This window comes from Metopolophium dirhodum, chromosome 9 (assembly GCF_019925205.1).
Source record: "Metopolophium dirhodum isolate CAU chromosome 9, ASM1992520v1, whole genome shotgun sequence".
Classification (NCBI taxonomy): Eukaryota; Metazoa; Arthropoda; class Insecta; order Hemiptera; family Aphididae; genus Metopolophium; species Metopolophium dirhodum.
This window is the reverse complement of record NC_083568.1, coordinates 19,232,521-19,255,186: the sequence shown is the minus strand read 5'-3', so window position 1 is coordinate 19,255,186 and position 22,666 is coordinate 19,232,521. Positions and strand designations below refer to the sequence as shown.

The following is a 22,666-nucleotide window of genomic DNA, read 5'->3' as shown; positions in this document are numbered from 1 at the left end:
TTTTTTTACATATTTTATAACAGTTGATATACGACAAGGTATAAATTGCAAACATGCTGCAGGGTTTGATCAAATTTCTCGTTAAGAATAACAATATAGATATTTGCCATTTTATTTTTGCAATATAAACTCATTTAAATTAATTATCATCTTTGGCAGTGTTATCTTGTATTTAGGTAAAATAAATTAAATCACAATACCTTGTGGAAATATTACAACCGACTTACATGAAATGTTGGCAATATGCCTAAATCCATTAATGGAAAAGCACTCTAGAAATTTCCTCCTTGAGAACATTGTAATTCAATTTTGAGTTCGATTTGATGTTTAAAATTCACGGGTTATGTTTACATAATGAATTATGATGAAAAAAAAAACGATATTATCTGGTAGTTGTCTGCAATTTAAAGTCAATGTTAAGTAGAAAATTTAATTTAATTAAGTACCAGATTCAACGAAAATTCACGAGTGAGACATAGATTGTTGACGACGGAATGGCGGTGCGTGCTGATGTTTAACGTTGATGTCGAGTGTTGAACAATTATTGGGAGCATTTTGTTTATTTTAGTGTTGACGGCGCGTCACACGAAATACGGTTGTTTTCAGAAAATGTATAATCAAGATCGACAGGAGTTTTCTATAATATTCTAAGGGCTACCATATAGATATTTATACATCAACTCTAAGATAATCATATTATTTGATAGTTTAATTGTATATATTGTATGTTGAACCACAATCGTAATAGGCACATAAAGCAACTAGGTAGATAGGTTAGGTTAAGTATACACAATAATTTAAATAAAAAAGTAAACGTGAACCTAATTTTTAAAAATTGCATGATAAATGAATTTATAAATGTAATAACAGTTAATTACTATGTCATGTCGATGAAACTTTTTTTATTAGATTCAGAAAACAAAAATCAGGGAAACTCAGTTCTGCCGTTTCAACTTTCAACTTTTATTAATTTATTATACGGCACACCTCGTCATTATTGACATTTAAATTGATGTGTTGAATTTGAATTCGATGATAAATCAATGCACACGAATAAAAATGATTCTGAGCGAAGAAGCGATGGATATGAACTAGCATATTATTACCTATATATATTTCTAAGGATACCTATAGTTTAAATTATATTATATTATTATATCATGATTACTAATTAGTATTTTTTGAATTCAGTTTTTGGTCAAACTAATTGTTGACGAAAACGTCGAATATAACTATTATAAGTTAATACTTTAGTACCTTATATCAGTGTGAATAATGTAAATAGGATGGTATATAATAAATAACTTAAAATGTATCTAAATATTTTAAAAATATCATTATGCATGAAAAATAATAATATAAACAATAGTGAGGTTTCATCTCTACGAATAATATTTTTTTAAATTACAACAAAACATAATTTTGATAAAAAATCTAAGATTGTATACACTCTTTTCAAAAATAAAACTATATCACTTCTGTTAAACAGCATTTTTTAATGTTTAGGCATCATTATTTTGTGTTTCTAAATAGAGATGTATATTATAATTACCTTATATTATAATTTATAACCTTTGTAGGTTATTATTTTCTTGATTACTGCAACGCTATATAAGCGCTATATAGGCACCCAACTACTTACTCAATATGGATTATATTCAAAACAATATCACCATTTATGTATCAGTGATTTTTGTATGATTTGTAAATCCCGTTAAATTAAAACAAAACAAAATATAGCTTACAGTGTGTGCAATATATTTTTGTGCGTAGTATACAAATTTCCTAATTAAAACGGTGTAATATTACTTGGTGGTGCATTTATAGACTACAAGATGAGTTTGGATAAAGTATTAAAGTGGTCATGCACGGTTATTTATACATCATCATCTCGAAATTTTTTTTCAAAACAATACGATACTTTACTTAGGTAGCCAAAAATAGAAGTTGTGGTTTAACAGCAACACTTTTTGTTTATCGGTAAGAATAAAAATCTTGATGAAATAATGTTTTTTGTATACTTGATGCTTAGGTATATGTTATAGCGGTACCATACCTTTAATACAAATAATACATACCTACCTAATATATTTTAATAATTAATATAGTTATATATATTAAAAATGTAATTAGTTGATTTATTTAATGAAAAATAGTTTAAGCTACCCTATAACATAATAATAATATATTAATATATTGTATCGGAATATATTTTCCAACATTTCATAATATATTTGATATAATGACATACTTATAGTTATTTTGTTATTATTTTAGATATATTACGATTTACAACTTAAATGTGACTTATACTTATAGAGATTTTGTTTTGTGCTATTTATCAATTATATAATATAATGAATACAAAATTATCAAATATCAACTAAATTTCCAAGAAGATTCACGATATAATCAGCTTGAAAATTAACTATGAAGTGAGTAAGTTTTGTTCACGAAGTCATCAAACTCAAAAAACTTACCCTCACGGCTCACACACTTTATTGTTTTTAATTAGAGTCGTTTGTATTCAACATGGGAATTATAATTTCCCTATAGTTTACCCCAGTCCCAGTGGTTCATATATACGTAGTTGATATTTGTATAAGACTTTGAATAATTAAATTAGGTAATGTGTTAACAAAATAACAATTATTTTTGTTATGTACAAAATCCCGTCCAAAATAATTGACACGATTGTTTATTTCCTTATAATCACTTACCGTTAAGTTCGACAAGTCTTTGACACATTTGTTCATCAGTTCCGTCTGGGCATTCGGCCGTGCCATTGCATCGAGATTCTGCTGGTAAACAAGCGTTGGTGACTACACAAAGCGTTTCGCCCGACTGGCAAGTGGCGGTGAGACCAGCGTATGCTTTAGTTGTAAACAAATATATATATAAATGTGAATAAAAACAGTGATTAACTACAGTAAAATCTACGGTATAAAATGAAAATATAATAGGTGGATAGGTATGTACTTTAAAGGTGCCGTTTAAACTGATCAACAATAATAATATGTATCACATTCTCAAGCGAAATAAAAATATAATGATAATACAATATTTACATGCAGGATGATTACGTAGTAGAATTTACTAGTGTCACATGTAGATCATAATATATTGAATTTGATTACATAGAAATATTGGCAATATCTAATCACAAAATATAAAGAAGGCATTTTACTAGGTAGGTACCTAAACTATGCTTCTATAGTTCTATAATATAAATTATAATATAAGTAATAAGTATAACAGTATTCATTGGCGCAACTAGGGGGGGCTAAGATTTGCCCCCCCCCCCCCACAAAATATCTTTTATTGATTTAGATATAAGCCCCCTATGGGTTATTTTAAATAAAAAATTGTTATTAGCCCCCCCCCCCCCGAATTTTAACCATAGTTGCGCCCATGACAGTATTTGATTTTAAGCACTAATATTTTAGATTTGTATTATTGCCACTAATGATTATGAAAGTAGATATTTAAAATATTATTAAAACAAGGAGTATTTTTTTTGCGATGAGAATATAAACCAACACTGAGTGATTTGGATTCAAAGAATATATGAATATATGATCACAACTCGTCAGCAAAGTTCTACCAGACTATTATTATAATATATAAGTAATAATACTCTCAATTTTCAAACAGCAGATCCCCTACAACGCCTGCAAAGTTATTACAAAAAATAGCCCTAAGACAATAAATAACGTCAGATCCTTCGACTGATGTCACCTGCATCTATATGTACCTTGTGTGATATCGAATCCTTTATCGATAACAGTGAGAGGGCTACTAGGATTAAATGCTCTGGAGTTAGATATGAAATAACGGAGCTGATTTTCTAATGTTTCCTTGGATTCGCGTCCTTCGGATTCAATGTCCACAGTCGCTCTTACAAAAAACTCGTCGCTACTTGGCCTGCAATAAAAAATAAACGATTCGACGTCATTAATTCAACGATACTTACTACTTAATGCGCTAAAAACTTTAACATATACATTTCGATACTTGGATACTTGGAAAAAAAGTTGATTTTACCTAATAATTAATATTTTTTTTGTCACGCTTGCACCGAAAGTGTAGTTTTCGATGACAGTTGAAGTGTTGGAAAGCGACGTTTTTCCGTCCAGCGGGCGGTAAAGTGGGAATCCCCAAAAGTATCGGGCGGTAAAGTGGAAATCCCCAAAAGTACCGGGTGGTAAAGTGGAAATCCCCAAAAGTACCGGGCGGTAAAGTGGAATTCCCCAAAAGTACCGGGCGGTAAAATGGAAATCCCCAAGAGTACTGAGCTCAAGATATCACGCGTATTCTCTGAACAAACAGACACTAAAATCTATACTACGGTCCTCATAAAACATAAACTTTTGGTTACATCTTATATTCATATTATGACCTCCTTGCATGACGCGTAAACATTTTTCTTTCATGAATTTGTTTTCGTATAATAATTTGGTTGTTGCATAGATCCCCGCATAATGCATTACGTTTGCCTTGATTACATTTTTTTTATTCTTATTTTATTTTAATATAATAATTATTATTTATACTGAAATCTATACCATGGTCCTTACAAAACATAAACTTTTGGTTACATCTTATATTCATATTTTAACCTCCATGCATGACGTTTAAAATAAATAAAAACAAATCGTTTCTTTCATGAAATATTGTTTTCGTAGAATAGTCTGGTTGTTGCATAAATCCTAGCCTGAATTACCTTTGCTGTGATAGCGCGTTCAATGAACGCAGAGGCGTGACAAAAAATAGTATGTGTGGCTCGTGCAGGAAGGCAATTTCAGTCTTTGGCGATAGGTACCACGACTGAAATAACTCACTTCCCGCCTTTGCCACACAATATACTATTATGACAATTTAAAGAAATATTTATGTTGTTATCAAGTATAGATTTGTATACATCAGTACTTAAGTAATTTTTTTTTTATAAAATGTCCAACATTTTAGATAGGTATTCAATTATTAATGTCACGTCAAGAATAAAAATTCATGCGTTTTATTCAAAAATCATGTATTGTTAAAAAGTTATAAAATATGCATAAAACATATTTTTTAAATTTGAAATTCAGACATCAAGAAAACAATTAGTATCGAATCAATTGTCTTTAATTTGCTTTTTTTTATTAAATACAAATAATGATCAGTTCATGTTTGTGGTGGTTATAACGGTTAATATTATATCATATTATGTCATAATATCTATGCTATATTTGTTATTGAAATATTTCTAAGCAGATAAGTGCGCGATAGTTAAAATCTTACTGGATTGCTACTACTCTTGGCGAGTAAGTTCCGTATTGTTTTAATGCTTCGTTTAGTGATAACGTGATATTGTTGGCAAGCCAGTCAAAAGCTTCGCTTTTCATATCAGCATAGTCCCTGGTATATGGCTCCATTATTGTTAAATGTACTCTGAAAATAGCTGTAAAACCAAACACGGTTTTTATTCATTCATAATAAGTGGATATATATTTATTAAACCGACAGATTCATATTATCATTACTATGCAAAATAAATTTTGGATTGTAATATTGCCAAACAGTATTATGAAATGATGTTATCTTTAAATAAATATTTAATATAATTAATGTACATAGTATATTAATATTTATGTAGTATATAATATTATATAGGTACCTAATTGTATATTTACCATTAAGTATTAACTATATATAAATTTAAATTAACTGACTCATTGTACAATAATATATTAATGCACAAAATGCATAATATATTATTGATGCATTTTTTTTTAATGATATAGGTAAATTTACGAATTACCATTTATAATTATATATTATTGATGTTATCAGAATTCAGAATACTGAATTTCGATTTTAATTTAAAATGTATGAGTTATAACAGTTCTTATAATGTGGAAAAAATATTGCAGAAACCCATTTTTTTATACCGACAACGAACATGACGTGATCTAATCTAACCTATACGAGATGCGCGTGTATAAAAATAGAATATGACAGTATTACTTGTGCCTTGATCGACAGACAACTGAGTCGGTGATGGCGGCGGCGCGCTCGTCGGCGACTCGGTGGTCGTGGACGGTTCACTGGCCGTGGACGGTCGAGTGGCCGCTGTCGTTGTTGTTGTCGTTGTCCTCGTCGTGATAGTAGTATCTGGGATGGTGGTAGTGGTAGTGGTAGTGGTAGTGCTTGTGGTAGTGGTCGAATCACCGGTAGTCCGAGAGTCGGTGTGAGGAGTCATCGTCAAATTAATAACGTTTAAGTTATTCATAGACAACAAATCGTCTTGCAACTTGATTGGTTTGTTGGTCGTGTAATGATCATCCGTGTCTGGTCCGTCGCCCGAGTGATTGCCATCACCCGACGTCAGATCGTTGTCTTCGTCGTCATCGTTCGATGGTATATCTCCGCGATTTGGTCCACTGCCGGGCACTGTCATTGGAACCGTCACATCGGTATCTTCTTCCGACGTTCTGGTCACCCTACTGCGAACACGAGCAATTTATATTACTAAAGAATTCAATATTGAACGACTTATGGATACTAATAAATACAATAATATATGTCTAATATGTGATTTGTCTGTACAAATAATTTATATAGATGTTATTGGGAAAATTAGTTTTTTTTAGGAAATACGATGTGTATATTATACCTACAGTATAATATTTTGTAGAGTGCTTGAATTGGCATGGGGGGAGGTAACTTTTGTATCCCACTTTTAATTTTTCCCAATTCAAGCACTGATTACCTATATGGCTATCCTCAAGTAGTAAGCAGTAACATTATTGTCATATATTTATAACTATGTTGGGGAACCTTAGGCCCACCTGAACGTATTTTACATCATACATAATAATATATATGAGAAACTATATCAACAAGAAATAAAAGTAAACATTAATTAGAGGAATAAATGTGTTGTATAATAACAATCTATACTTAGTAGACTCGCTAACCGTTATTTACTTAAAATAAAAAAAAACGTTTTATACAAGTTTTATAGGTACCATTTTATATAAACATTGTAAACTCAATGCATCTAAGAACTGCAGAAGGTGACATGATATACGCTAAAGTCTAAATACATAATATATAATATAGTTTATACGTTATACATAAATATACAACCATATAACATATAAATCACTTCTAATGATACTAAAGGGACCAGCAATTTGTTTTTCGTATTATCCAATAATACATAAGGTAAAACACTTTGATGGATTAAAAAAGCACGTCAACCAGTGGCTGAGTTAAGAGTTTAGTGCTACTTAACAAATCTATAACTATAAAATATGTCCTTGTAATACACTTTCCATAGGACAAAAAATAATTTCTATATAACATAGCTTATAAGAATTTGTAATAAATCTTTATTTACAAAGTTGCAAAACACATTCAATACAATGAATGGCATACCTATTTTAGATCATTAGATCTTCAATAAACGTAAGTATATATGCAAAGCGTAAATTACAGAATTATAAAATTTACTAAATATTTTGAAATAAAATATCAATACAATTCTATAAAGTATAATGTATAAATTATATAATTATGAGGATAATGATTAATGAGTAATAACTATTTATTATACTTTTTTTAAACGTATTTAAAAAATATTTCTCTGTAGTTAATAAATAATATCTATACGATTGTATCACATTTCCACGTATCTATAATAGTGCAATCTACTAATAATGATTTCTGTATGACGTGCCAATACGATAACAACAAACATAAAATATACAAAATATTTACTAATTACTTTCCTACATCGATGTCGTCAACCCATTTAATTTATATTTACAAGCATCAGAATATAATATAAAATATGTATCTTTATGAAATATATTTCTATAAAAAATCCTATTAATTCTTGGAGCAGTGTAATTACACAGGTATTTCAGGTGGTGGATGGCTTATAGTCTATAGACTAAGCTCGACTATCCATATATTTTACGTTCAGATGACTGTTGATATTATTATATTATATAATATTAAAATACGATCGAAGGTGTAGTTGCACAAAATTGTACAAATGTAACCAACAATAATATATCAATCTACAATAACAGATAATTCATTGAAATCGCATCTAGAGATAAAAACAAGTAATTAAAAATATTAATTTGTAAACTAGCATTATTTCTATAGAATATAATATAGTATATAAGTTTACATTTTTACACTCATAAATAAGTGTGTTTTAATAAGATTAACCATCAGTGTTTACAGAGAATGAACATACCTACTACAAATTAACCACAGTAAAACCACACACGTAATAAATATTCATAAAAGTACTAAGAGAACGTGAAAATAAAATAAATTAAAGTGGCTATAGGCTTAGAAAAGTAATTAAAACCAAAAAACATAAAATTGAAAAGATTGTCACAAAAAATGATCTGAATAATTTATCGCAGATAACCATTTTATTTAAATAGATAGATATAAATATATTTTGAATTATTTTTATTTAGATCGGAATCAATGCTTTTATCTAAATAATGAACAACGACGTTTAGTTGTATTAGATGTATTAAAGTAGTATGCAATGTATGCTTTTGCAGAGGTTAAAAATTATATTTGGTCATCGGTAAAACGAATAAATTACAGACTTAAATATGTTAGAAAAGTTTTAAGATTTTTCATGTTGTTCGAATATTATACAATATACAAATATATACAATAATACAAATTATAATGACTTTACAATTTATTTATGTCCATGAATACAACAAGGCTGAACACTAGTAAAAATATCAGTTTATAAGTTGCTAGCACATACTGTAAATATTATAAAACTCAAATAATTTAAACAAGCATGCAAAATATATTATGTGTAGACTTTATTTATAATTAATTATTATGTGCATTGTAAATGTGTTTTATATTACAAGTTAAACGGCGTGCGCTATAGGCAATTTAGCACCATAGATGTAGTGTATAATAATATAATTGCGTACGTTATATTAATAATTTTATTATTAATTTTATCTATTACTAGCTGATCCCGTGCACTTCGTTACCCGTTAAATGTACAAACTGTATATGACTCAAACTTTGTTCAATGCGTTATTTAATATTCGGTGTATGATGTTCTAGATTTATCTTAACTTTTCTGTTGCCCGGAATAAAAATTCTAATTCGCAGCAGTATTATCAGGTAGATCGCGGACCCCGTGCTGTTTGTACATAAGTGTATGATTTAACTCTAAAGTATCAAAGTTATACCAAGTTTGTCGTTTTTACTGAATTCCACCTACGGTGGATTAATATAATCAATTAATACAAAATCCTAACCTAACCGTACTAAAATCCGATGAATAAAAAAAAACCAAATTTAATCCTTTTTAAATTAGTTTTTAAATTAATCTTCTTCTTAGAGGTCTAATCTACACACAAACATTCTTTTTTATGTATATATTTTGACAAAAAATAATAATACAAATCAACAAACATGCCCTATTAACTAATAGCAACCAATATATGATACACTATTATTATTTTTATTTTTATTTTTTTCTGGACAACCCTTATCACTTAGGGGTATGAAAAATAGATAGTAGCTGATTCTCAGACCTACTGAATATGCATATAAAATTTCATAAAAATCGTTGAATTAAATTGTTGACCATTTGCAGCATTATTTTTAACTATTTCTGTTGCTCCGAACGATGTCATTTGGAAACATGAATTAAATGTTCGAATTGACTTCAGGAACAGATTAGAATCTGGATCCGTACCGATAAGTAAACCGTGTGTGGTGTTTCAGTTGTTTCAGGTGGTGTTTCAATTTCCGGTAGTTGCACTTTTCCTGACGCGCAACACATACCGGCTGGCTCATTTTTGAACTTAAGCGCATTACAATGCGGACATTCCTTGTCCATAGCACCAATTTCTACTTTCGAATGAGCGTAATATTTAATATCGGGCCCATACTCGAATGCTAGACGAAGGAATGAATTGAATGTAAATGCTATGTACTTGATACCAATGGAATCAATTTCACTTTACCATTTGCGCAACACAATCCATTGGCTTCGTTTTTGTACTTCAAAGCCTTACAATATGAGCAAACCGAGTTCATAGAACCAATAACAACACAGTGGTAGTTACTGTAGTCAATTGACACATCGTAACTGAAAGCAGCTCGATTCAAACTTGCGCGATTATTAGTTGAATGTCGCGCTCGCGCTTCACGCGTTTGTGATATCCGAATTATTTCACGTTCATTTCGGTCGTCACGTTCTTGTGCACTTTGGTTAGATCGGTAATTACCTTGGTTTGTAGCATTTCGGGTTTTTCTACCTGAATTTCTTCGTCGTATAGGAGGCATATCAAATATAAATTTTTGTGTCACATGCAATAATTAGTGATCATAGGTAACTTAACACTCTGGACAAAACACGATATACGAATTTAATTTAATTTAATTCGCATTGTAAATTGTTCATCTTCCAAATCATTATAATTTTAATCGTTCATTAACAGAGAGCTCACAAATAATCGACCACCATAGATGATGTTCTTGATCAGTGATTACATTGCCATGGAGACGATCAATATTATAGTATCCATATTATAGTAAGGGCTGTTTTTTTAAAAAAAAGGGCTGTTTTTAGGGTCTTCCCAGCAATTATTCGAATTTTTCTCGCTGTAAAAACCATCCTTGTACTTCAACGAACATTAAAAAAAATAATTGGCCAAATTGGTCCAGGCGTTGTTGAGTAAGTTATGCGCTTACCAACACATTTTGCGATTCATTTTTATATTATATATGAACAAATTAAAAACAGTGAAACTATAATAAAATTAGCGCATTGAGTAGAGTATAATTGTAACACATTTAATGGACCACGACGCCTTATATTATTTTAACGGATAAATTGAAAAATATATAATAAAAATAATATTAACTGTAATATATGATTAGATAATTATTGAACTATTAAGTTGTAGTTATTACCATACGGATAAAATAATTATATTAATACACTGTAATATAAATGTATAATTATAGCTAGGTTTAGTTATTAATAATAGTTTACCACAATACTGGCAGAACAGTGAAGCCAGACGAGTATATCCGAAACCCAAACTTTGTATCGGGCTGAATTTACTCTATTGAACTATAGTAGTTATTACTTATTAGGATACTTTTATATTTCATTTTCTTCTATATAATAAATATAACAAAATATATTTATATTATTTAACTGACACATAATCTAGCTACTAGTATTTTTAAATATATTTTATTATATTTGATTCGTATAAATGAATTTTAAAACATAAAATAACGATCATTGCTGATATTATAATATGTTCTAAACATAAATCGTTGGTGATAATTATTTTAAAAGGTAATTAAATTTATAATAACAATAAAACAGTATTCTCATTGGGAAATCATTGATGATTAAGTCTGTTATCAACAATATTATAAATAACTCCAATAATTATGCCATATACCCAATACATCAAATAAACCTAATATTCAAAGCTGGGTAGTAACTAGTTAAAAGTTAAAAGTTAAGTTAATAGTTACTTTTTTTGATAGCTTTTAACTTAACCAGTTAAAAAAAAATAGAATGTAGAAAATATCTTTTTTAGTAACTAAGTTATTTCTTTTTATAAATAATTGTAACTTAGCTTAGTTATTTTGTTAAAATTAAAGTTATTTGTAAAAAGTTATTTACAAAAATTTTTTTATTATGATTTATGAACTGTATATTATTTGCATTGATATTTCTGAGAACCGCCATGATTAATTAAGTATTTTTTTCATTTTGAACACTTCAATTAGTTCTAATAGTTTGATTGCTACTTTTAATAAACTGATGAGATTAGGACTGTAAAAATATTTTTGAAGTAACATTTAATATTTTATATTTTAATGTGAACTGTAAATATTTTCTTTTTTATATCAATGTTTTAAACATTTTCCTTCAAATTCAAAAAAGAAACATTTAGATTAGACAACATTTAAAACTGAAAATAATTATTAACTTCACAAGTTTACTTTATAGCAGAACTAGCAGCAGTAGATTAATTTATATTTTTGGAATAGAATATGATTAAATAGGTACTATATTATAGTATATTCTAGTCTATATTTCTATTGTATTTTAATGGAAACAAATGGAAAAAAATCATATTCCAAGATTCAACTACTACCTATTTAATTGTTTTTAATAAATAAATACTAATATTTAAATTATACTGCAAATATAATATAATTTTTATCTGTATGTAAGGTACAGCTATAACAATAATCTAAAACAGTTGTATAATTTATAAAATAATATAGTCTGTGCATTTGTTATTAATTTGTTTTAATTTATACCAAAACTAGTTATTTTCCTACGATGAGATAAAGAAAACGTTTATGAGTAAGTTAAAGGTATTTAAAAAAATAAAAAAGTAACTTAACTTTTAACTTAACTTAGTTATTATTTTCATGAAAATTTGTAACTTAGCTTAGTTACTCAAATTCACTAACTTTTTAAAACTAACTTTAACTTAGCTTAGTTATTTTTATTTTAGGATAACTTAACTTTAACTAGTTAAAAAAATTGGTTAACTTGTCCAGCTTTGCTAATATTAAATAACCTTAGATAAATTGTATATTATTTTAATTTATGAGTATAATTTACTGTATTTAGAATAAATTTACGAGTATATAATATTATGCTATTATATTATTATTCGTAATAATATTTATTTGTATATTATTTATTAATTAGTTACATTATGATGGTAATTAGTTAATATAATGAATAATGATAATTATAATACTAATAATACAGTATTCTTATAGTTTCTTTACCTTGATGGGCTGGTATCAGAACTAGTTGATGATACATCTGCAGTGGTAGTTTTTTCAGTTTCTCCATCTCCTAAAAATGACCATATTGATCGCCTAATCCGCTTCACTGATCCGTGTACAAAGCTTAGCAATCTGGATACCGATTGATCAGGTGGGTTTAAACCGTCCAAGATGTTATTTGGTGTTCGATCATCCTCAAACACTAAATCATTATCCGTCTGTAAAAGCAAAAGAACATATATATTAATTACGTTTATCTAAGAAAATTGCAAATTCATAACAGCCAGAGAGCTGCTCGCAGTTTCAATAATTTTGGGAAAATTGTAATAATCGTTTTTGGGTCACTAGTAATTAATGTATTTTCAACATGGTATTTTATGTTGATTAGTACGTATATCTAATATTAAACTTATTTTTACAAACACGCGTGGTTGAAACGAAATGAGATTTTATTAAAAAGCATTATTATAGTAGTTAATCTGTTTTCTTACGTCAGTGTACTGAAAGATGTTTATGTATTGTGCGTCATTTGAGCGGATAGCAAGTTTGGCTTGTTTATCAGCCCTTTCATTGCCATTTATTCCCAAGGGGGTTTTTATTATTATAAATTATAAGAAAAAATGTAATTTTCACATATCGTTTAAATATTCGTACTTATTATTATAAAAATTAGTAGTTACTAGTTACTACTCGACACTTGTGTACAAATAATAATTTCGAAATTATAAGAAAAGTAAGAAATGCCGACTTTTAATGTACAAGAACACTCTGGTAGGAAGAAAGAGAACCTTTAAGAATCACTATTACCACTAGATTGCGCTAACTTGTACAGTTACAGCAAGAATAATTATTAAACCTTTGAAAACAGAGTATCTACATAGATAATTAAGTAGTTTACTAACAGTATATTAATAACATAATATCATCAAATTATCAGTTTACAATAGTGCTTACTGCATAAAGTCACTAAATGCTTTATGATATTTATAATTAATTAATATAATTATTTATGATTTGCATTACATATAAGTATATAAGATATAACTATAGCTGTTTTCAATAAACCTGTGTGTAAGTGCACATGAATATACTTATGCACTCGTCTTTGGTGAGTAAAATGTTTATAATATTTATTATAAATAATACATTTATATTTATTAGATTTTTCTTTTCATTTATTTAAAAAGAAAAATTTAAAAAAAATTAAAAATAATACTGCTCGGAACTACTGTGAAGACAATAATATAGAAATAGGTATCTAAAAATTATAATATAAACTATTGCTAGAAAATTCAAAAGCTTAAGAGGATACTCCGCCCAAATATGTTGTCACCGTCGTCTTACACTCTTACGTGTTACGACGTTACGTATATAGGTACCAATGGCACCATGGAAAATTTGAGTTAAGCAGAACCCATTTTATGTTGTTAGTTTGAATATTAGGTACAATAAATTTACCTATTATCAGCAATGTTCTGTCGTCGTTTTTTTTTCTTTATTTTGATTTTAATATAATTACAATAACTATGTAAAATATCAAAATTTAGAAATGCTCATAACTAGTTGTAAAATTAAAATATCGAAAAATGACAAAAAAGGAACACAGATGTAATATTTTTACTTTTAAATTTCATAGTAGAACAATTTGCTGTAATATTAAGACTAACAAAAAATAGATTTTGCTGGATTTTTAATTTCATATTCCTAAGCAGAAGAATATTATTCGGAGTATTTCGATCTATAAAAATAAAATTGCAGACAAGTAGTTTATTAGTTATAACTTATAACTTTATAAGTATTTAAAGTTTTGATGAGCGTTGTTGTGGTCCAACATTTTGCGGGATACAGTACCATTGACCACTCCACTCCATTCATCAAAACTTAAAATATATACAACTAAAATAAACTACTGGTTCAATTTTTATGCATCGAAGTACTACAAAAAAATATTCTGCTTTATAATAAGGAAATAAAAATGCGTGTTCTCAGTTCAAAATATAAAACGATAACGATAGAAATATTTTTTTTTTTAGAAAAATTTTGTTTTTTGACGATTTAAAATTATTTTGAAAAACGTAAACAACTTATAAAAAAAAATAACGATCGTCACGTTGAATGGATCATCCGGTATACCTTACTCATATAAATTATATTATTTCTTTATAATCTATTTGTTCTAAGTTATAACGCTTGTCATATATCTACTAATGATAGTTAAAAAAATTGGATCACTAAACAAAGGTGTTTGGTGCTGTTTGGAAAGTAAAATATACCTAACATTATTCTTCCGACGGGACAACTGAAAATGACAATTACATAAGTTTTACTTTCTATAGTAAAATTGTTTTATCGTATGTAAAATGTACAAAGCAAATTAATGCAAATAATATTTTAATAATAGTTTTAGCTTGATTGCAATAAGGTTGCATTAATATTATAATAAAGAAATCAATTACGTAATAATAATTAATTAATACATTTATATATTATATCTTTATGGAGTAGATAATTTAAATTTTGAATGAGGTATTTATACAATTATACCTATACATTTTAATGAACTATTAATTATCATTACTGACTATTCAGTACTTATTATAATTTAATAGTCGTGATTTTGCGGTTAATCAAATGAACCTAGGTTAAAAATGTTAAGTGTAATTGATATTTGATTTACTGATATCATAATAGGTATAGGTATATTTAAATTATTTAATGTAACAAAAACTCTCCTTACTCATATTGTGAATAATTTTAGGTATAATTCATGGATCTTTTTAATCGATGCTATTATAAAAACGTCTCAAAATAAATATATACATTTCTTTGATCTATATAATATAATCTATCTGTTATTACTGTACATGCGTATGTATAGTAATTCCACTTCACAAGTTTTCCTTCAATGTTGGTACTTAATTTATAGTAGGTATAATCAAATAAAATGTAGGTATATAAATTAACACCGGTTTCATTTGATACGCTTAATATTATATAATAATAATATAATTGGATGAGTTATATTTGTAAAATCTTAAGTAATAAAGTATAATTAATAAGTAATAACAGAGTCAAGGTGATATTTATAGACGATCAGATAAATCAAATTACACAATAATTACTATATTGGAATATTATTTCGAGTGGTAAAAGTATTAATAGTAATATTATCTTTTTTCTTTAATTACTGGACAAACTGTTTAAAAAAAAAACAATTCCCTTATGGATTAATGACAGAACGGCCAAATTGGCAATTAATTGAATTTCTCACTTTTGATACAGTTAATAGTTAATACGTAAACGGACACATGGCAAATGAAAAAACACTTCGATAAAAATATTTTCAAGTCATATTGGCTACTATTACATAATATAACATCATATACCGTAATAGTACCGCTTATATTGAAAGCCTCATAAGTATGAGTATTGAGTGCTATTATGCATTTTATTAATGGCAAGACATTACTAATTATAATTATAATTATATTATCTTGGTACGTTCATAATTATTACAAAAAATAAAAAGCGCTCGACCGAATTATGGGTTATTTGTTTTTAAGCTTGAATTTATTAAACATAATAATGTGTTTGAAAAATTAATGATTAATATATCATGTACAATATATGCGGCGAATTTTGACACATACTTAAAGAATTAAGAATTACTATATGGGTCTTATATATGCTCGATCCTGTTAATTTACAAACTCATTAATCATAATAGAATCTGTTATCATAATATATTATATTAGTATATTACTCTATCTCAATATTTATACATTTATTTATTATATTAGTCACAGTCTAATAGTCCATTCATTACACGTATTAAATTAGAATCGTTCTCATTCAAAATATTTGTATCTATAAAGAATTAAAATACTATACAATATGGGCATTCAAACAACAATTTTTAATGAACAAAGTCAATGATGCGGCCACATGGAATACATCCGATCACACGCTAAATAATTGATCTCAATGATAAAGTGCAATTTTTTTATCAGATAAAAAAACCAATAATATTTAATAATATGATGTTCAACAATCAACATACATATTCAGATGTATGCACGGAGTGTACCAATATGTAATTAAGTCATGACTACAGTTTATAAAATAAATTATACTTAAATATTTTTTTTTTCAGTATACCTAAGCGAAGAATGAAAACAATTTTAAATAATCGTGTTTTATGAAATATGTAAACCTAAAAAATTGAATACAATTTAAATAGTGCAGCAGTTATATGTGCATAGTATACGATAAAAAAACATTCAAGACACGCTTTTAATATCAGTTTTATGGCTGCAACGATATCAACAATGAGCTAATACTGAGTGTTTGATAGATCCCTTATTATAATTTATAGGTAATAGGTGATGCATCATATCTAACTAGAAAATAATATTATATAGCAGACATTATCAGTTACGTCGTTACAGATAAGTTGAAATAACCTATATGGCTAATATGCATTGGTGCTATCTATAAAAGTTGCTCCAATGTAATAAATATATTATTGGAATTTCAATTAACTTTGCATTGTTTTCCAAAGCTATCGGCTATCACTTTGTTGAATTTCCGTTTTATGTATATTTTTAAATGAGAGTAGGACATTTTATTTTCTATATTTTTTTTGCATTTTTTGGTTTTAAGATAAGTTTTTTTTTAACTATTAGAATATTTTAGTTTTTTAAGGAATTTAATATTAATAAATTCAAATTGTTAAATTTTATTTTTAGATATTTACGTGTTAACGATATATTTTTATGACAATTTTTTTACTATCAGAGGTTGGTATTTTTTCTATAAAATTATATATAAATATTTTTCGTAAGTTGTTAAGCATGTGATTTTTATTTTTTTTTTATGTTAATCTCTATAAATTTAAATAATTAGAAAAATGAGTTATAGATTGTCTGAGTATACCAAATATTACAATAGTTTGAATTTTGATTTAGATACATCAACATTTTAAATTTGTATAACAATCATGTGGAAACGTGGTTACCAAATTACATTTGAAAACAAGAAGTTTGTGTCACCACAAGGCTCGTTTCTTAAGTGGTATAAAAAATCTTGATCATTCCAAAAAAAAAATATTTAAATAAATGCACTATTGAAGGATAAAAAAAGACGTGCATGCTTGGTGATAGCGGCGTATAACTTTTAATGACATTAATTATCCAAATGTATCGGCTTTAGAAAAAAAAAATCATTAATTTTATTGTTTTCGATTATGGGACCTTATTACGTCGCAAAGTTATGAGGTCAAACTGTTGACTGCCGGACTGCTGTAAAATCTTCATAAAAAAATTAGAAACAACAAGGTTACTGATCCTATTTATAATGATCTAACTCTATAATGTTGTCTACTTAGCACTTCCCCCATCAGACTATATCGGATGATAGATCTCTATAAACGCGTTCATCATAATACAAAAACAGAAAAGTTTGTGCGAGTAGCCTATTATTATTATTATTCCTTAATTATATTTTAAAAGTTATAATTTATAAATAAATAATAATTATATATTACAATAAATAGTCATGTTAATAGCATTATTACGTTGTTTTTTTTTTTTTTTTTAATGTTAGTACGGATTATCGTAATAATAATTGTATAGTAATTATTATATTATACTATAATAAACAATAACTTTTTGATCGGTTGCCGCTGCCGGTTCTCTGTATACCACAATATTATCTTAATATATTTATTAAACCACACCAACCCCTCATATTATACTGTATTAATTTAATTAAAATATTTCAGGCACAGTACAACAGATATTATTCTATATATATATTTTTTCATTAAATTATTATACGCATAGGGGGTATGTTATATTATGAGTGACAGGAGAACTGAGAAATAGACCAAATACAATTACCTATGTGTGTAATAATAATATATTTACTGGGTCTCGTTAAAATTAGTGTTTAAGTGTGTTTCTCCTTAAACGTCGCACGTTTAGTGCCTATACGCCCTACGGTCATAAAAAAGCTAATTCCTCCTCTGGACGCCTATAAAAACAAATAAAGAAATAAATGTTAATTTTAAACATTTTCAAATTTTGGCTTACTCAATGGCAACACCCAGTATAAAATATGTGTAATATAAAATGGTATGAGGCAAGCGTCAACCAGGCGCCGTTTAATCATTCTATAAAGTTAGGAATAATTTTGACTAATTAACTGTAATGAAGAACACAGATATAGGCAATTTATGTTTTTCAGATATCTTACTGAGAATAAGAAAAAAAATTCTGATAAATTAAAAAGGATTTTTTTTTTACAATACGCTGCAATAAAACTTACAAATAACTATTATTAAAGACTTGATATATTCTTGTACACCTGATTAAGTATTTAGTCATTTTGGATATTTTGTGAAGTTGTGACGATATTAAAAATTATAGTACTTACTTAGATTATATTTTTAATGTTTTAATTTACCAAGATTTCTTTTATTAAATTCACAATAGTATTCTGTAATTGCTTAATCAATTTTATTGCCGTTTCAAGGAATATTATTTAATGTGTATTTATTGAAAATTAAAAACATAAAACGATGGTTGATTTAGAAATCGTATTTAGGTACTACCCACGTAGAATACCAGCATTTAATATCACTATATAATATGAGTGTATGGCCATCATTCATCAACGATAAATTAGAATATTATCCGGAAAAAAGTAATATTGTAAAATGGAATATTTAAAAATAATTTCCTGAGACGATCACTCTCTACTACTTATTTATAAATTTACGATTGTCAGATATATGCTGCATACGAAGAGCTCATATAAGTTCGAACCTTCGGGTCATGCAAAGCGGTGTCATAAAATGCAGCGCAGCCACACTATATGCATGCCGAGGCAGCCGAGCCATACCAAGCGCGTTGTAACCGGATAAGATAAGATGGTATACTTAGTGCGGTATACTTAGTCTTTACATTTTTTTTTGTAGAATTTTTTAGTCTATAGTTTTTTTGTATTAAAACAATAGTAATAATGACTAACAGCTGTACCATGCTTAATTTGAATTGAAACTAAAAAAAAAAATAATACCTATAAAAAAAAAAGTTATAGAAATTATTTCTATGTAAGTACTTTTCTTGTTATTTTTATAATTTTAATTATTTAAATTACTTAGATCTTTCATATATTTATTTATTATCTTTTTATTATAATTATTTACTTAAACAATACTTTTACATTTACACAGAAATATTCTTATTCAAACTAGTGATTTTTATGAAAATATGAATAGTGAACTAACTGCAGGTTTGCTTATGTTCTTATTTTTCTTATTGCTTAGTCCTTTTTTATAGAAATTTCATGTAATATATAGAATTTACATAGGTACAATAATATTTTTAATATATATTATTATGATCCATACTAGGGTTTTCTTAGAAAATTGTCAATTAGTGTATTCACTCTTTTTTTATAAATAAAAATAGGATTAGATTTAGATACTTTAGTTTTTTTCATATTGTAACCAATTATTTTTCTTTGATATTATAACAGAAAAGCTAATTATATTTACCTAAAAAATTTATTCACACTATAAAATTTACAATATGTAATAACCAAAACATTCAAATATGATTTTAGTTGGAAAATCTCATAACATACATATTAATATACACAGTGTTATATAGATCCGTTGGTTTTATGATATAATATTAAATAGTCAAAAAATAAAACCTAATGTTTTGTAAGAGTAAATATTGTAAAAAAAATATCATATCCATGACCACTGGCTCGTCAAACAAATGAGCCTTGAAGTTACATCGAGTCATAAAATAACGATTGAAACATTACGCATATTATTTTAATAGTTTAAGGTCATTGTCTTTTATATATTTAAAACAGCATGCAATAGGCACATAAAATAAATTGTATAAGTCGTAGACAGTTGATAAACGTTATGTGTCGAAATAAAAAGTATTAAAATTATAAAAGTTCCATACAAGGAGTGTATTACCTACTTACGTTATACATGAGGACATGAGGTCATTTAAAAATATATTTATGCGCATACGAAATATAATATGTATGAATTGTATATGTGTTAATAAATTCATTTTTATCACATATTTAACAATATAAGCGAGTTATGGTCCATACCTATAAATTATAATCATGATAGCACACTTACACGCATTAAACGTTCTTGGTAAAATAAAAATTTTAAGAACGCAAATAAATTTCTAGTTGTAGCAAATATTTATATAGGTAATGATATTTAAAATATTTGAATAGATAGAAATAAATTCATCAATCCGTGCATAGTTGGTATAATAATTGAAGACAAATCATTACGATGCAATCCATTTAACAAAATGCGTTGACAAGAAAAACTAAACTGTAATTCTTTAGTATAGGTAGCAGGTAAGTATATTTATTGTTTTTGGCTCTCATTCCACTTAACGCTCCCTCGTGGTCTTGGCGAATTCAGAATGATCATTTAGTTTGAAAATGGCATAAAAGTTGAGTTATTTTTTCAAATTTTCCCCACAGTTTACACTTTTACATTTGGACGATTCAAGTGTTAGGTTAGGTTAGATATATGGTTATGTATAGTGTAGATGGATCGTATAAAGATAAATTAAAATAATAACAAATAAATGTATTATTATTATTATTGAAAAACAAAAAATTGCAATGCATTTAAATTATCTATTCCAACTGAGTTTATTATATCTGCATAGTAAAAATATATTATTGTCATTAGACATTTGTATGTCAACTGTCAATATACGATATTTTATGTATTTTAGAGATACTTATTCAAATATTATACATCGGCAAAATAATAAGACACGTGGTGGTGTTTTGACGAATGTTCAAATAGTTATAAATAGACGAGACCGTAAAATCATAGGTTTTCAGGAAATCTGTAATGTGTGAACTAGAAGGCATTGGCGCCAATCAATTAGCGTTTGTAGTGATAATGAAGTGGGGAATTCGCACACGACAGTCCAACGGGTGAGTAAGTACGTAGGTACGTAATAAAAAAAAAAAAATAGCACATTGAGAATAGTTTTTAAAAAACGTATTTCACGTCATATAATTGATAGGATAGGAATGATAACCGCAAAAAGAGTCATAAACATTCATCGCGCTGTGCACACAAATAAATATAATATATTATATCCCATACAAATACGATGTATGTACAGGGTGATTCGCCAAGTATGCTTACTCTCTTTTTTATCCATTAAAAAAAATGCATATTTTTTGCATTTCTTGTGGAACTGAACTCTTAGATCAATCACTTTAACCACCGATTTCCTCCAATGCACAGATGAACATAGAAACTTCAATACATACCCAACACCTTAGACGCAGACACCATTTTTATTTTATACACACAAATTCTTAAAACTAAACTGTACTATAAAATTAAAAAAAAATTATTATTGTAAATTGTAACTAATGGTCATTGTCACCGATGTTAATTAAGAACAATAAAATAAAAAAAGCATATTTTATTAAATTTAGATTTTTTGCGGTTTAGTCGAAGACGATATTTTTTCAAATACATTGGTTCGTTAAGTACCGTTCAAGGAAATTCACGTGGCGATACAAACTCCTATTTTATTCCAACGGAGAACCGTTTTGCTGTGTCATTTTCAAGCAGATTCTTTAATTGAAAATGATGCGGATGATTGTATAGGTAAATCGAAAATCGAACCAATAATTTCAGAGTTATTAATAAGTGATTAATAACTCATAAATATAATAATATAATTCTTAATTATAGTTTTTTATTTTAATGGGATGGGGTTCAAACCTAAAAAGCCAC

At 27.3% G+C, this 22,666-nt stretch overlaps 1 protein-coding gene across 9 annotated transcripts in view; it reads right to left on the bottom strand.

Moving 5' to 3' along the window:
• Positions 1-22,666, bottom strand: part of LOC132951827 (basement membrane-specific heparan sulfate proteoglycan core protein) — a 168,558-nt gene that overhangs the window by 86,947 nt on the left and 58,945 nt on the right. For all 9 annotated transcript variants that reach the window (XM_061023819.1, XM_061023818.1, XM_061023823.1 and 6 more), the window contains exons 3-7: positions 12,841-13,058; positions 6,010-6,488; positions 5,284-5,443; positions 3,755-3,924; positions 2,721-2,873 (exon numbers count right to left, since the gene is read on the bottom strand). In XM_061023819.1, the coding sequence (XP_060879802.1) occupies positions 2,721-2,873; positions 3,755-3,924; positions 5,284-5,443; positions 6,010-6,488; positions 12,841-13,058 (1,180 nt within the window). The remainder of the gene's footprint in view (positions 1-2,720; positions 2,874-3,754; positions 3,925-5,283; positions 5,444-6,009; positions 6,489-12,840; positions 13,059-22,666) is intronic.